At 44.3% G+C, this 15291-nt stretch overlaps 2 protein-coding genes across 5 annotated transcripts in view; both read right to left on the bottom strand.

The window, feature by feature from the left end:
- LOC137425264 (serine/threonine-protein kinase TAO1) overlaps nt 1–3908 on the bottom strand; it is a 65565-nt gene extending 61657 nt beyond the window's left edge. Inside the window, exon 1 of one of the 2 annotated variants that reach the window (XM_078776469.1) lies at nt 3844–3908. The gene's annotated coding sequence lies outside the window, so the exon portion shown is untranslated. Of the gene's footprint in view, nt 1–3837 lie in introns of both variants that reach the window. The other variant, XM_078776470.1, reaches the window with a different exon arrangement.
- A 4485-nt stretch (nt 3909–8393) lies between these two features.
- Nucleotides 8394–15291, bottom strand: part of LOC137425268 (phospholipase A2, minor isoenzyme) — a 75120-nt gene continuing 68222 nt past the window's right edge. For all 3 annotated transcript variants that reach the window (XM_068113524.2, XM_068113523.2, XM_068113525.2), the window contains exon 4: nt 8394–9090. In XM_068113524.2, coding sequence (XP_067969625.2) covers nt 8945–9090 — 146 coding nt within the window. In that variant the 3' untranslated portion in view covers nt 8394–8944. The remainder of the gene's footprint in view (nt 9091–15291) is intronic.

The following is a 15291-nucleotide window of genomic DNA, read 5'->3' on the forward strand; positions in this document are numbered from 1 at the left end:
GTGGACAGGCTGACAAGAGGCAGGTGGACAGGCTGACAAGAGACAGGTGGACAAGCTGACAGGAGACAGGTGGACAAGCTGACAAGAGACAGGTGGACAAGCTGACAAGAGACAGGTGGACAAGCTGACAAGAGACAGGTGGACAAGCTGACAAGAGACAGGTGGACAAGCTGACAAGAGACGGGTGGACAAGCTGACAAGAGACGGGTGGACAAGCTGACAAGAGACGGGTGGACAGGCTGACAAGATGCGGGTGGACAGCCTGACAAGATGCAGGTGGACAGGCTGACAAGATGTGGGTGGACAGGCTGACAAGATGCGGGTGGACAGGCCGACAAGATGTGGGTGGACAGGCTGACAGGAGGCAGGTGGACAGGCTGACAGGAGGCAGGTGGAGAGGCTGACAAGAGGCAGGTGGCAGGTGGACAGGCTGACAAGAGACAGGTGGACAAGCTGACAAGAGACGGGTGGACAAGCTGACAAGAGACGGGTGGACAGGCTGACAAGATGCGGGTGGACAGGCCGACAAGATGCGGGTGGACAGGCTGACAAGGTGCGGGTGGACAGCCTGACAAGATGCGGGTGGACAGGCTGACAAGATGCGGGTGGACAGGCCGACAAGATGCGGGTGGACAGGCTGACAGGAGGCAGGTGGACAGGCTGACAGGAGGCAGGTGGACAGACTGACAAGAGGCAGGTGGAGAGGCTGACAAGAGGCAGGTGGATAGGCTGACAAGAGACAGGTGGACAAGCTGACAAGAGACGGGTGGACAAGCTGACAAGAGACGGGTGGACAGGCTGACAAGATGCGGGTGGACAGGCTGACAAGATGCGGGTGGACAGGCTGACAAGATGCGGGTGGACAGGCTGACAACATGCGGGTGGACAGGCTGACAAGATGCGGGTGGGCAGCCTGACAAGATACGGGTGGACAGGCGGACAAGATGCGGGTGGACAGGCTGACAAGATGTGGGTGGACAGGCTGACAAGATGCGGGTGGACAGGCCGACAAGATGCGGGTGGACAGGCTGACAGGAGGCAGGTGGACAGGAGGCAGGTGGACAGGCTGACAAGAGGCAGGTGGAGAGGCTGACAAGAGGCAGGTGGACAGGCTGACAAGAGACATGTGGACAAGCTGACAAGGCATGTGAATAAGCTGAAGAGACATGTGGACAACCTGACAAGTGAAATTTGGACAAGCTGACGAGACATGTGGACAAGCTGACAAGAGACCTGTGGACAAGCTGACAAGAGGCAGGTGGACAAACTGGCAAGACGCAGGTGGATAAGCTGCCGATACATGTGGACAGGCTGACAAGAGACATGTGGACAGGCTGACAAGAGGCAGGTGGACGAGCTGCCAAGAGGCAGGTGGACAGGCTGACAAGAGGCAGGTGGACAGGCTAACAAGAGGCAGGTGGACAGGCTAACAATAATCAGTTGGACAGGCTGACAAGAGATACGTGGACAGGCTGACAAGAGATACGTGGACAGGCTGACAAGAGACCTTTGGACAAGCTGACAAGAGGCAGGTGGACTAACTGACAAGTGACATGTGGACAACCTGACATGAGACATGTGGACAAGCCGACAAGAGACTTGTGGACAAGCTGACGAGGCAGGTGGACTAACTGACAAGAGGCAGGTGGACTAACTGACAAGAGGCAGGTGCACAAGCTAACAAGAGGCAGGTGGATAAGCTGACAAGTGACATGTGGACAGGCTGACAAGAAACACGTGGACAAGCTGACAAGAGACATGTGGACAAGCTGACGAGAAACATGTGGACTAGCTGACGAGAAACATGTGGACTAGCTGACAAGAGGCAGGTGCACAAGCTGACGAGCAACAGGTGGACAAGCTGACAAGTGACATATGGACAGGCTGACAAGAGACACGTGGACAAGCTGACAAGAGACATGTGGACAGGCTGACAAGAGACATGTGGATAAGCTGACAAGAAGCAGGTGAAAGGACGTCCAAACAAAAGCAAAGTAAATGGGCGAAAAAGACTGGCATTGACAATAATAATGGAGAACACACATATACTGTACATTATTGTTGCGGTTTTGAGAACCCACACAGGTAACATCAACAACAACAACAACATGCATTTTAAAGGCCATTTTCCCTGCGAGAGCGGGGGTTAGCCTAACAGGTACCACACAGGTAACATCATTAAAGGTTAAAGGTTGCACCCCATAGTTCGGCCACATGCAACACGTAGGTCACCTTAAGACGTTAGTTATTTCATAGTATGTGTTTAGGATAAGGCCATTCCCAATAGTTGCATCTGCGTTGTGTAGATCCGGGATCGCGTTGGTCAGATAAAGGACAAGGGGATTAAAATTACCTTTTAGAACCCATAGAATTACCTTTTTGGAACCCTTAGAATTACCTTTTTGGAACCCATTGAATTACCTTTTTGGAGCCCTTAGAATTACCTTTTAGAACCCTTAGAATTACCTTTTAGAACCCTTAGAATTACCTTTTAGAACCCTTAGAATTACCTTATTGGAACCCTTAGAAATCCCCCCTTGATAAGGGGAAGGCCGACGTTGGAGATCCGCAACAATATATATATACACACACACACACACATATACACATACACACACATATACAGTATACACACACATATATATACACACACACACACACACACATAATTATATATACACACATATACACATATGCACACATATACACACACACACACACATATATATATATATATATATATATATATATATATATATATATACACACACACACACACACACACATATATACACACATATATACACACATATATACACACACACACACACATATATATATATATATATATATATATATATATATATATATATATATATATATACACACATATATATATATATATACACACACACACACATATATATACACACACATATATATATATATACACACACATATATATATATATACACACACACACACACATATATATATACACATATATATATATACACATATACACACACATATATACACATACACACACACATATATACACATATATATATATATATATATATATATATATACACACACACACACACACACACACATATAGATACACACACATATATATACACATATATACACATATATATACATACATATATATATATATATATATATATATATATATATATATATATATATATATATATATATACGTACATATATACACATATACACATATACACATATATACACACACACACACACACACACACACACACACACACACACACACACACACACACACACACACACACACACACACACACACACACGACGGCGACGCGAGCAGGAAAACAGAGCGAAACGAAGGTCAGACCAGGGCTTATTTACTTCCAACAGTAATGAAAGACCAAGTCATTATATTTTGTTATTACTTATTGTACGTCCATGTTATTAATGTAAAAATAAAAGCACAACGACATTGAGGAAGACAGTCGAGCAGAGACAACGGGGGTGGGAAGGGAGGGGATGACCGAGCACGAGAACACAGCGACCATGGGGGTGGACAGGACAGGCGGACACGAAGGTCGGTCAGGTCAGGCGGACAGCATAGTACAAAACAATACGACAGCGACGCAGGACAAAACCACAGCCACAGGACAGAGCAGGCTGACAGGACAGGACACAGGACAGTATGAAGAAAGGCAGATCAAGAGAAAAGCCAAAAATCAAGACTGACAGACGGAAAACATGAGACTTGCTTGTAAAAGATAATAATTAAATGTTTAGTTAAATCATGAGACAGAAAACGCAAAACAAAACCTTTACCGCCGGGGCGTCCAACAGCAAAATGGCGCAGAGTGAGGGAGGGAATTGGGTATGAGAGAGGTGGGGGCAGGGGGGAGGGGGGAGGACGGTTAGCTATTGGTTGTTGTTGTTTCATGATTTGCTTTCCTTCAAGAATCATCAATAATTACTTCTTTGAATACGGTGCCGGCCAAGGCTATGTCCGTTGAGGTTGACCGATGGTATGTTGTTTGTACACCCGAGTGAGCATAGAACGGATCAGCGGCTTGAAAAAGCTTTCTTTCAACACGACGTCCTCCTCAATGCGACGCCGCTGTGGTATTACCGGAACGAAACTGGTCCAATCAGAAATCGGCGGACCTGGAGAAGGAGAACAGGAAGACAGCTCAGAGTAGGAAAATGAAGAGGAAGAAAGGGTGGAGGTAGCGCGCTGATGAAATGCGGGGAATTGACCTGTCGCAGTGTCACCTGTTGGTTAGGTAAAACTAAAGGTCGCGTCTACTACTACCACCACTACTACTAGTCCACTACTCTAAGCACCATCGGCATCACCGCAAACACTACTACTACGTACTAGTAGTAGTAACATCAACACCAAGACCAACCACCACTACTAGTACTACTATTACTAACACCGCCACCAATACTACTAACTACTACCACCATAACTACTACTAACACCACTACCATTACTAATGCTAACACCACATCTATTACTAACACCACTTCCATTACTAACATCACCATTACTACCACTACAACTACCACAACTCCCACAACTCCAACTAACTTCACTAAAACTACCACAACTCCTACAACTCCAACTACCTTCACTAAAACTACCACAACTCCAGCTCTCATCACCAACACGAGCAGCACTAAAACTACCATCACTACCACCACCACCACAACTACTACTAACACCACTACCATTACTACTACAAAAGCCACTACCATTACTACTACTAACACCACTTCTATTACTAACACCACTACCATTATTAACACCACCATCACTATTACTACCAATACAACTACCACAACTACAACTTCCTTCACTGCAACTACAACTCCCTTCACCACAACTACAACTACCACAACTCCAACTCTCATCACTACCACAACTCCAACTCTCATCACCAACACCAGCAGCACTAAAACTACCATCACTACCAACACCACCACCACAACTTGCACCACCACCACAACTTCCACCACCACCACCACAACTCCTCCCACGACCACAACCTCCACCACCACCACAACTTCCACCACCACCACAGCTCCCCCACGATCACAACTCCCCCGCGACCACAACTCCCATCACCACCACTACCAGAGGCACAACTACCATCACCACCACCACAACTCCCACCACAACTCCCCCCCACGACCACAACTCCCAACACCACCACAACTCCCATCACCACCACAACTCCCCCCCCCCCCCCCACCACCACAGCTTCCACCACGACCACAACTCCCATCACCACCACAACTCCCCCCACGACCACAACTCCCATCACCACCACCACCACCACAACTCCCCCTCTCCCCACCACCACAACAACTCCCCCCCCCTCCTCCCCACCACCACAAATCCTCCCCTCTCCCCACCACCACCACAACTCCCCCCACGACCACAACTCCCATCACCACCACAACTCCCCCCACGACCACAACTCCCATCACCACCACCACCACAACTCCCCCCCCCTCCCCACCACCACCACAACAATCCCCCCTTCCCCACCACCACAACTCCTCCCTCATCCCCACCACCACAACTCCTCCCTCATCCCCACCACCACAACTCCTCCCTCATCCCCACCACCACAACTCCCCCCACGACCACAACTCCCATCACCACCACTACCAGAAGCACAAATACCATCACCACCACCAACCCAAGTACTACCAGACCCACGCTAACGGCCACCATGAATTCCACCTTTTTGGTGAAGATCTCAGTCTTGAGCCCTTGTCGAACCGTTGAATTAACACCAGGTGGGTTGACTCAGCCTGTCATCCTATCGAGGTCGGAAAAATGAGTACGACCTTACTGGGGTACAAGATATTCGAGTATCATGTGTCGGAGTGGTGACCCGTCCATGATTGGTGGTCTTCAGCCAATGAAACGGTGTCAGCCATTTACGACTCACGGCGTGAAAGGAGGATGAGAAACCTGAAGATTTAACCCACTTGTTTCTGGAATGTCGCCGATATGATGGACCCAAGTTGCTCCTATTCAAAATCTTTAGAGAGGCGGCGGTTGGTGTGTGATCTGCCTGTCATTTTTGGTCATTAAAACCAGAAGCATCCTCGACTGTGGAAGGCGGTCCTAAAAAATTGTTAAACCGAGCGGGAAACCCATATAGTTTTATGTATCTCCCTCCCATAGGCTCCTTTTTTATTTAATTTTTCATCTTTTGTTTTCTTTTCACCACAGTTTTCCCAGGCGCGTGGCGTGTATAGAGCCTCGCGGCTCTGAAATCTCTATAAAACATAAAAGAAGAAGAAGTAGGGGAGGAATGGTCATTATTTACAACTAGGTGAAGTCCCCGGCGTTGCGTTGCCCGGGGAAATTCAATGAAATGTGTATTTAAATATTTCCTGCGTGACAAATTTGGGAATGTCGGCCTTCTGGTTTTGTATGAATTACCAATCTTGGGCGTTGAAGAATGCGCTTGGATTTCAATCGAAATGCATCACCTTCTTACTGTTGTCTTAGGGTGCCAAGCATGCTGCCTTGGAGGCTGCTCGTCATACACGTTGATCCTCAACCTGAGTCTCTGTCTGACTGTAGTCTCAGTTGCCCTGGAGGCTGCTCGTCATACACGTTGATCCTCAACCTGAGTCTGTGTCTGACTGTAGTCTCAGCTGACCTGGAGGCTGCTTGTCTTGCATGTTGATCCTCGACCTGAGCCTGTGTCTGACTGTAGTCTCAGCTGCCCTGGAAGCTGCTCGTTGTACACGTTGATCCTCAACCTAAGTCTGTGTCTGACTGTAGTCACAGCTGACCTGGAGGCTGCTCATCTTGCGTGTTGATCCTCAACTTGAGTCTGTGTCTGACTGTAGTCCCAGCTGATCTGGAGGCTGCTTGCTTGCGTGTTGATCCTCGACCTGAGCCTGTTTCTGACTGTAGTCTCATCTGACCTGGAGGCTGCTTGTCTTGCATGTTGATCCTCAACCTGAGTCTGTGTCTGACTGTAGTCTCAGCTGATCTGGAGTCTGCTTGCTTGCACGTTGATCCTCGACCTGAGCCTGTGTCTGACTGTAGTCTCAGCTGACCTGGAGGCTGCTCATCTTCCGTGTTGATCCTCAACCTGAGTCTGTGTCTGACTGTAATCTCAGCTGATCGACTCCTCAGATAAGATAAGTGCGACTCCTCAGATATCTCAGATAAGTGCGACTCCGGCTCAGGGTGAGCCGGTGGGCAAGAAGGGGCTGCCACATGTGGGAGCATGCATGCTTGCAGGCCCTTGAAATGTAGTTAGAGTTGGATTAAGTACAAAAAAGAAACTGTGTGGTTTGGGTACGTTTCATGGCCACAGTAAACCTTATAGACAAGGATGGGACCCCCAGGAAAATTGGGGGGCCATAACGTTTCCCCTGTTTACCCTACATAAAGGGACAGGACAGACTTGGCTTCAAATTGGCTGACTAGATTTCTTTAATTGGCTGACTTTAGAACAGATGCCTTCCTCTGTCTTCCTCTTCTCATCCTGACGGGATTAGGAAAGATGAGGAATTGATGTTGAATAGAATGAGGTGAATGTGATGAGGTGCATTGTCGAAATATTTTATGGAAAAGATTGCCTGCTCATGTTTTCTCCAGGGGTCAAGCTGTGTCCTACCGGGCACAGCTGGAGTATTTTCTGTCTTGTCTGACTCACTCTCTTGTGGTATGAAAGAGGCCTTAATGGCTTAATGTCTTAGATAATTAAGGTTCCCATTTGTTGTTTGACTTGAGGGTGTGCAGAGGGTTAAGGTGTCATTATTTGTGATTATCGTTTGCTTCTTCTTGTATTCCCGTCCCGTGTTCTCCCACTTATATTTTAAAGCCACTTAGTCTTTGAGTGAATTCAGGTGGTTCTAATCTCGATTGCAATTGTACACATCTGTCAAAGGACATATTGGATACGGGTGAATAGTGCCCATAACGAGGCCATGCCATACGCCTCATGACTCTAATCGTTAATTGAGATCGGGCATATGGCATCGAATAAGCATGGAGCATCTACTGGCTCGGTCGTCACACTCGGCATCATATTGTGGAGGACAGGCACGTGATCCAGCCCGGGACGACTGAATCAGTCGGCCATTGCAACTACTTTGATACCAGGATTCAAGCTGGACAACTGAACGAACACAACGCCTTCTGTACTTTCTTTCACCAAAATACCTGCAGAGACCTGGTGGTGTGTGGTGGAAAAGGAGCTGAGGGAGCTCACAACTACCTGGATGGCAATAATTCAGTGGGCCCAAGACAGAAGCTCTTCAAGAATCTCCATATGCCGCCAGGCATGACAGGATCTTAACTAATAAGCACAGGACTTTTTTAAGAGACAAGAATTTTAAGACTGATTTATTAATCATTATTATAATGAGGTTTTGAGGATTTTCAAAGGCAGAGAGTTCTATGGTTTTGAATCATTTCAAGAATCCTTGATGACTACAGGTATTCATCCTCGTACCAGGGGCTTCCCAATGATAGACCCGAATGTTGGTGCAGGGATGCTAGATGTGATTCGGTGAAAGCCACTATGAGAGGGCAACATCTTACGTTGATTGATTACATATGGCATGAGGTGTTACAATGATTACATCAAAACAAATTGGTGAAAAAGGGTGAAGGGAAGTCACAAACAGAAGTCAAAAATACACAGCTGTTTATGACCTTTCCATCCATGTAGCTCACAAAATGAAGATTTAAAATTTAGTGTTGCTCAAAGGTTGGTGAAAATTTAAATGAAAACATACTTCATGCAAGTTCCGCATATCGATAATGGTTCAACACATCAATGGTCTGACTACTGAAATAACACTGCATGCAGGTGTAACTCGGTGTTCAAAGCTCATGCGTTGGTGTAAAGTCATGTTGGCAGTGAGTATTGAAGATTCAAGTCTCTTCGTTACGTCCAGGAGGGCAGAACTTCTTGAGGTCCACATTGAAATATTCTGGGTGGTAGGTCCATTTGCTGATGCAATCTACCAAAGCCTTGTCACATTCGCACACGTACTGCTCACATGCGTTGTTTTTGTCAACTGCAACGAAGTTACATTTTAAAGGTTATTCCTGCAATGTTGTAACTGAAATACTTGATTATCTATTGATATTTATAGTTGGCTCATAACCTAGAGAGATTGCGCTTTGCCTGGAGTTTGGAAGACTGATTTGAATGAATGAATCGCAGCCTTAAGGGCGATTTGAAAATGATTTACAAGATGAAAACAACTGAAGGTTATAACATAATCATAACACATAGACAAACAGACAGAGGTGGCACAAAGCAACATATGAATCAAACTAAAATGGCATTCATGTCACCATTCAGCAGTCTGATAATATAGGGCATTGCACTTTTTCAGTTAGCGTTCAGTTCTACATTTCCTTTCACAGAATATATCACTGTGACGCAGTTAGTTGTCTGCGTAATGATTGTTTTTCAGGTATCCAATCTGGAAATGTACAATGCAAAAAAGTTTTTACAAAGTTGTTCATGCCGTTTCTGTAGAGTTCAGCTGGCAGGTACTCAGGGCAAGATGGTATAGGAACACAACAGTTCTTGTTTTTGCAATGCTTCATTTATAGCTATCTGCTGCTATGTCAAGGATAGCCATACTGGACAACAATACTTCAACATAAGTCTGATGGAAGATGTATACACTGTAATGGAACCTCTTCCATAAACGAAGAATGTACAACTTTCTTGAAATATTTGAGGTAATAAAGTTTAGTGATTAGCCCACTTGAGGTCATTGCTAATTACAACACCCAGTTGTTGTTGTTGTACACCGCACCTTTCCTATGCCGTCTCCAGGCATTGCAAATCGTCATTGCCGGGCACCGAAGGGGGCTCGGCAGTGACGCACGCTGAAAGAGAGTACTCAGTTTTCACTCTCGTTGTTTGTTTTCTTTCTTGTTTTCTTTCTTGTTTGTTTGTTTGTTTGTCCAGACGATATCTCAGCCATCCTTTGAGCTAGGAAGCTGAAATTTCGGCACAATAGTGAGCAAGTCCTTTGTCAAAAACTGTATTTTTTGTTTTTTGATTAATCAATAAATTGAGGAGTTATTTAATTATTAGCGATTAATTAAGTACTTATTTAATTAATCAAATTTCCTTTCTCTTCTGACCATTAACTCAGGCACCTTTTGAGTTAGGAAGCTGATATTTGGACATGCCAATGACCAGGTGATTTGGCTGCAAAGGCTATTTTTGATTTATTAATTAATCAATTAATCGATTAATTATTTAATTATTCGATGAATGACTAAAATGTTGTTTTTTTTTTCAGTTACAGATTCTGATGAAATGGTGGTGGTTCATGTGTTCTCTAACCGAATTGATTAATAATTTAATTTTTTATGATTATTATTTATTTATTTTCATTATTAATCATTTATTTATTTTCTTTCTCATTTGGCCAATATCTCAGGCACCTTTTGAGCTCGGAAGCTAATATTTGGACATGAGTGACCAAGTGATGTGGCTATCAAGAATATTTTTGATTTATTGATTTATCAATTAATCAATTAATCGATTAATTATTTAATTATTCGATTAAGTACTAAAAATATATATTTTTTTTTTTCAGTTACAGATTCTGATGAAATGGTGGTGGTTTATGTGTTCTGTGACCGAATTGATTAATAATTTAATTTTTTAATGATTATTATTTATTTATTTTCATTATGAATCATTTCTTTATTTTCTTTCTCATTTGGCCAATATCTCAGGCACCTTTTGAGCTGGGAAGCTAATATTTGGACATGGCAGTGACCAAGTGATGTGGCTATCAAGGATATTTTTGATTTATTGATTAATCATTTAATCGATTAATTATTTATTGATTAATTGATTAATTTATTGATTAATCAATTAATTATTTAACTTTTTATTATTGACTTCTTTAATTACATTTCTAAAAGATACATCTTCGGATGAAGCACTTGTGGTTTAGTTATGCTATTAGCCAATTGATTAAGAAAATATTTTGTGATAATCTTTTATTGATTTTTATTATACAATTAATCAATCAATTAGCATACACCTCTCCCTCCCAATGCAGCCTCTATGAGGTGCACTGCGGTATTGCCGGGCGCCAGAGGCATCCCGGCAATGCCGCGCTGTAGGATATTTAATTATTTGGCATGGGGGCGGTGTACTTTGAATGTATCTGTACTTGTTGTTGTTGTTGTTTAGCCCTGGACATTACTCTCGAACAAGCCTGTGGCACAGACACAGCCGATCGATCTCCCAGGAGCGACCCAGAGATCCCCCACATCCAAGATGGTGTACCCCCGCCTTTACAAAGTAAGGGAGAAGACAGAGTTAGAGAGTGAGAGTAAGAGTGTGTGTGTGTGTGTGTGTGTGTGTGTGTGTGTGTGTGTGTGTGTGTGTGTGTGTGTGTGTGTGTGTGTGTGAGAGAGAGAGAGAGAGAGAGAGAAAGAAAGAGAGAAGAAGATAGAGGACCCCCCTCCCCCATCCTGTATGGTTGTGGTGAAGTTTCATTGAAATTGTGTATGTAGTTTCAGAGAAAAGAACAAATACCTATTTTGGGGGGAAACCACTCAGTAGATCCCTCACGGCCCGATTTTTTTTCATGCTGTGAACAAACTTTGTTACAACACAGGTGATTAAGGTTGTGGTCAAGTTTCATCAGAATTGCATGTGTATATTCTGAGAAAAAAGCAAATACCTATTTTGGGGGACAACTCCACCATACACCCCCTCCAGGCCCGCTTTTTTAATGCAGTGAACAAACTTTGGTACATCACCGGTAATCAAGGTAGTGATCAAGTTTAATTGAAATCGTGTGTGTAATTTCAGAGAATAAAGCAAATACCTATTTTTGGGTCAGGGTTAAGGTTAGATAACAGACAAACAATTTTAGGTAGACCATGCCAGGTGTTTCAGACAATTTTGTGTGCAGAATAAAATGTCATGAAAGGAAGGTATCCGGCTCTGGCAAAAGTAATAAATACCTGAAATTGAAGTTGTTTCATTCAGCAGACAATTCGCCATCAAATCCTGACTTGGCTTCAGAATCAAGAAAGATCTTCAGTTATAATCATGCAGCTAGCTGGTGTTTAGTCTTGGCATGAGCCTCGATATCTATTTTTATAACATATGGCGTCTTGAAGTCGACTTCTAGGAACTCGACATTCAAAGATTTCCTGACAAAAGACATTTCCAGCACAACTGTAATGCCATTGCCCTCAGCATGACATCACTGGATTGTATTGTTGTAGGAATGACTTCTAAGGATATTCTTCTCCCATATTGCATGATGTATAGTCTTAAGTGTGAGGTAATTTAATTGTGATATAAGATATTTGTCGTTATGTGCAGAAATGTTTTCTTCCTAATGCGTGTGTCTAAAACCACCATCCCTTGATACCCCTTTTTAATGTTCTTACCTTTGTAAACTGTCCTCTAAATATTCTTTACAAGAGTCTGATAGACCGTCAGGTGCAAGTTTGGGTGGGGAAGCCACCATGATGGAAATCGTGCCAAAGGCATTGAATGACAGGTCAGGGAAGGGTTCGCCCCACCCTCAGACCGGCCCTGAACAAATAGTGGTCGAGCGGGGAGGGGAGAATTGCATCACAAAATGGGTGGGGGCAGATTCTATAAAAGACGTGATGGGGTTCCGCCAAGACAGACTCTAGATTCGACCAGGAAGCTCACCCATGGAACCCATGTGAGGGAGTCAATGGGGTTTCCCCATATACTTGGCTCCCACTGCACAGCCAGCAGCCACACTCCCACCCCAGGGAACCACACCCACTTTCTTCACTCGTGCCAGCTACGGCACAAACTGTTGGCGGCCAAGCTGTGTCTACATTGAGCTCACTGCGTCCTGCTGGTGCAGCAGCAGTATTTCCTGTCAAGTCATATCTATCTATATATGTATATCTATCTATCTAGCTGTCATCTTTCTTTTGAGGTGTGAATGGGCCTGTTATCTATCTTCTATCTATTGAGGTGTGAATGGGCCTGACAATGCTTAGGTAGATAAGGATCTTCTGTGTTTGTCTGTTGGCACATAATTGGGTTTAATTTTAAACCAAATTACATGCCCACGAAAATAAATTGTGCAAAATTGACTTCTCAGAATTCTGAGGCATCAATTTTGCAAAGGCTGTGTATACATGACAAAAAATTCCACTTCACGTCCATTCATGGTGTCAAACCCCTCCATATCGGTACCAACAACCCCCATCTGCTACCCCTCATCATGCTCCCTCTCAACTTCCACCCCATCCTGCCCCATCTCAGCTTACCCCCACTCTTAAGCTATGCTTGAAGCTGTTGCCCTGTGAGCCGACTATCACGCAAGCTGTTGACTCTCAGAAACTTGTCTTCCGATTCTGTTGTGGCTTTGGGTCTGCCAGACCTCTTCCTGTCAGAGTTTCCTCCAGTTTCCAATATACTACTTCCTGCAGTGCAATATTGTCCAAATAATGCTTCAGAGGGTGTAATAACCGTCTGTTCCACTACTGCTTTTATACAGACAAGGGGTTTGTAATCAAGTAATCAACAGAGGTTGGGACACCTGTAGGAATTGTTTGCATCAACTTTCAAGGCTTAATTTACTTACATTGCTGCAGAACAGTTGTAAGTTGTTAACCCATTACTTGTTCCCTGAAGAAGGCCTTTTTTTTACAATATAACTGTGCAATTTACATTATTTTCCCGTTTTTTCTAACCTAAACTTTTTTTTTAACCTCGAGCAGTTTACTGCTTACCTTTGTACCATTTCAGGTTATTCACTGGACTTGAATTGCTTAAATTTCAATAAAAACTGGAAAAATGGAGGTGGTCTAAAACTTTTGACCGGTAGTGTATATGGTGACCTCAACTGTCACCATGCTGATTCGCTGGGTGTTGGGTACTTCTCTCACCAGCCAAGGCACTTCTGCGAAGGACTTCTGTGACTCCATGGGACTGACTCAATCAATTAATTTTCCCACCCGGATATCTGCCAATGTCAAATCTTTTCTGGATTTTGTGATGACCAACTTCCCCACCAATATATGTTGCTCATCCTCTGCAACAATTGGCTCATCACTTAACCTGACAGATCCAAATGCGTTGCACGTGTTAAACGTGTTAAACGTGGCACGTGTTAAATCTGATCATGTGCTTGTGAAGGTCAACATCTCTCTGGCTATTCTCAGAGAACAGCCTTAGCGCTGGTGAGTCTGGCATTACACTCAGGCAAACTGGTAGGGACTGCAAGCAGCCATCAAGCTCCAGGACTGATCTCCTATGTCTACCGTCCCTGATATTAATTCAGCCTGGGAATTCTTCCACGGAAACCTTCTCTCTTTTATTTACAGATTCATCCCATCTCGTCTTGAGTTATTTTACCCATCTCCCCGCTCTTGGTACCCTGAATCCTGTGGTGAGGCAGCTGCTGTAATACAACTAGCATTCTCATCCTGGAAGGTAAATCCAACTGAAGGCAACCGAAGTACATTCCACAAATCCTGCAACAAGTGTGTGTCTACCCTCAGGAGAGCCAGAAAACATCTGTCCAACCTCAAGAATGAGCTTTCAAACTTGTCTCCCTCCTCTAAAACCTGGCGGTGCCATGTCAAGTCTGTCTCTGGTGTATGTCCCCCTTCCACACCCTCCCTTACCTGAAATGGCACCACAGCCGACTCCACTCGTGAGAAGGCCGAATGTCTCAATTCTGTGTTTGCCTCAAAATTTTGTGTCCACAACTCATCACTCTCTGTACCCCCACCCTTTCCAGTCATACTGAACTGCTCCTGAATTCTGTGTCTTTTGCACCTAAGAAGGTGGAAAAATTTATCGCAACCCTCGACTCTGACTCTGCAATTGGACTGGATGACATCAGCTCACGTGTCCTAAAAACCTACTCTGCTATTCTTGCACTTCCTCTCTCTGTCCTTTTCACCCTGTCATTTAACACAGGTCATGCCCATCTGCTTGGGAATTAGATAAAAAGGTGTAAAAACAAAACCCCTTAAATTACAGACCAATTAGCTTACTTCCAATCATCAGCAAGGTCATGGAATTCATCATCACAGTTGACATAAAATCATTCCTTTTCTCTAGCAGCCTCATCATCAGTTCGGATTCAGACCTGGTCATTCTGCCTTTTGGACATGTTGCTTCTACTTTCCCAACAATGGAATGAATGATCGTTTTAAGGCCATTTTCCCCGCTAGAGCGGGGGTTAGCCTTGCGGGCCCCATGACAATCATGGTTC

This window comes from Myxine glutinosa, chromosome 4, assembly GCF_964187855.1.
Source record: "Myxine glutinosa chromosome 4, kmMyxGlut1.1, whole genome shotgun sequence".
Taxonomy (NCBI): Eukaryota; Metazoa; Chordata; class Myxini; order Myxiniformes; family Myxinidae; genus Myxine; species Myxine glutinosa.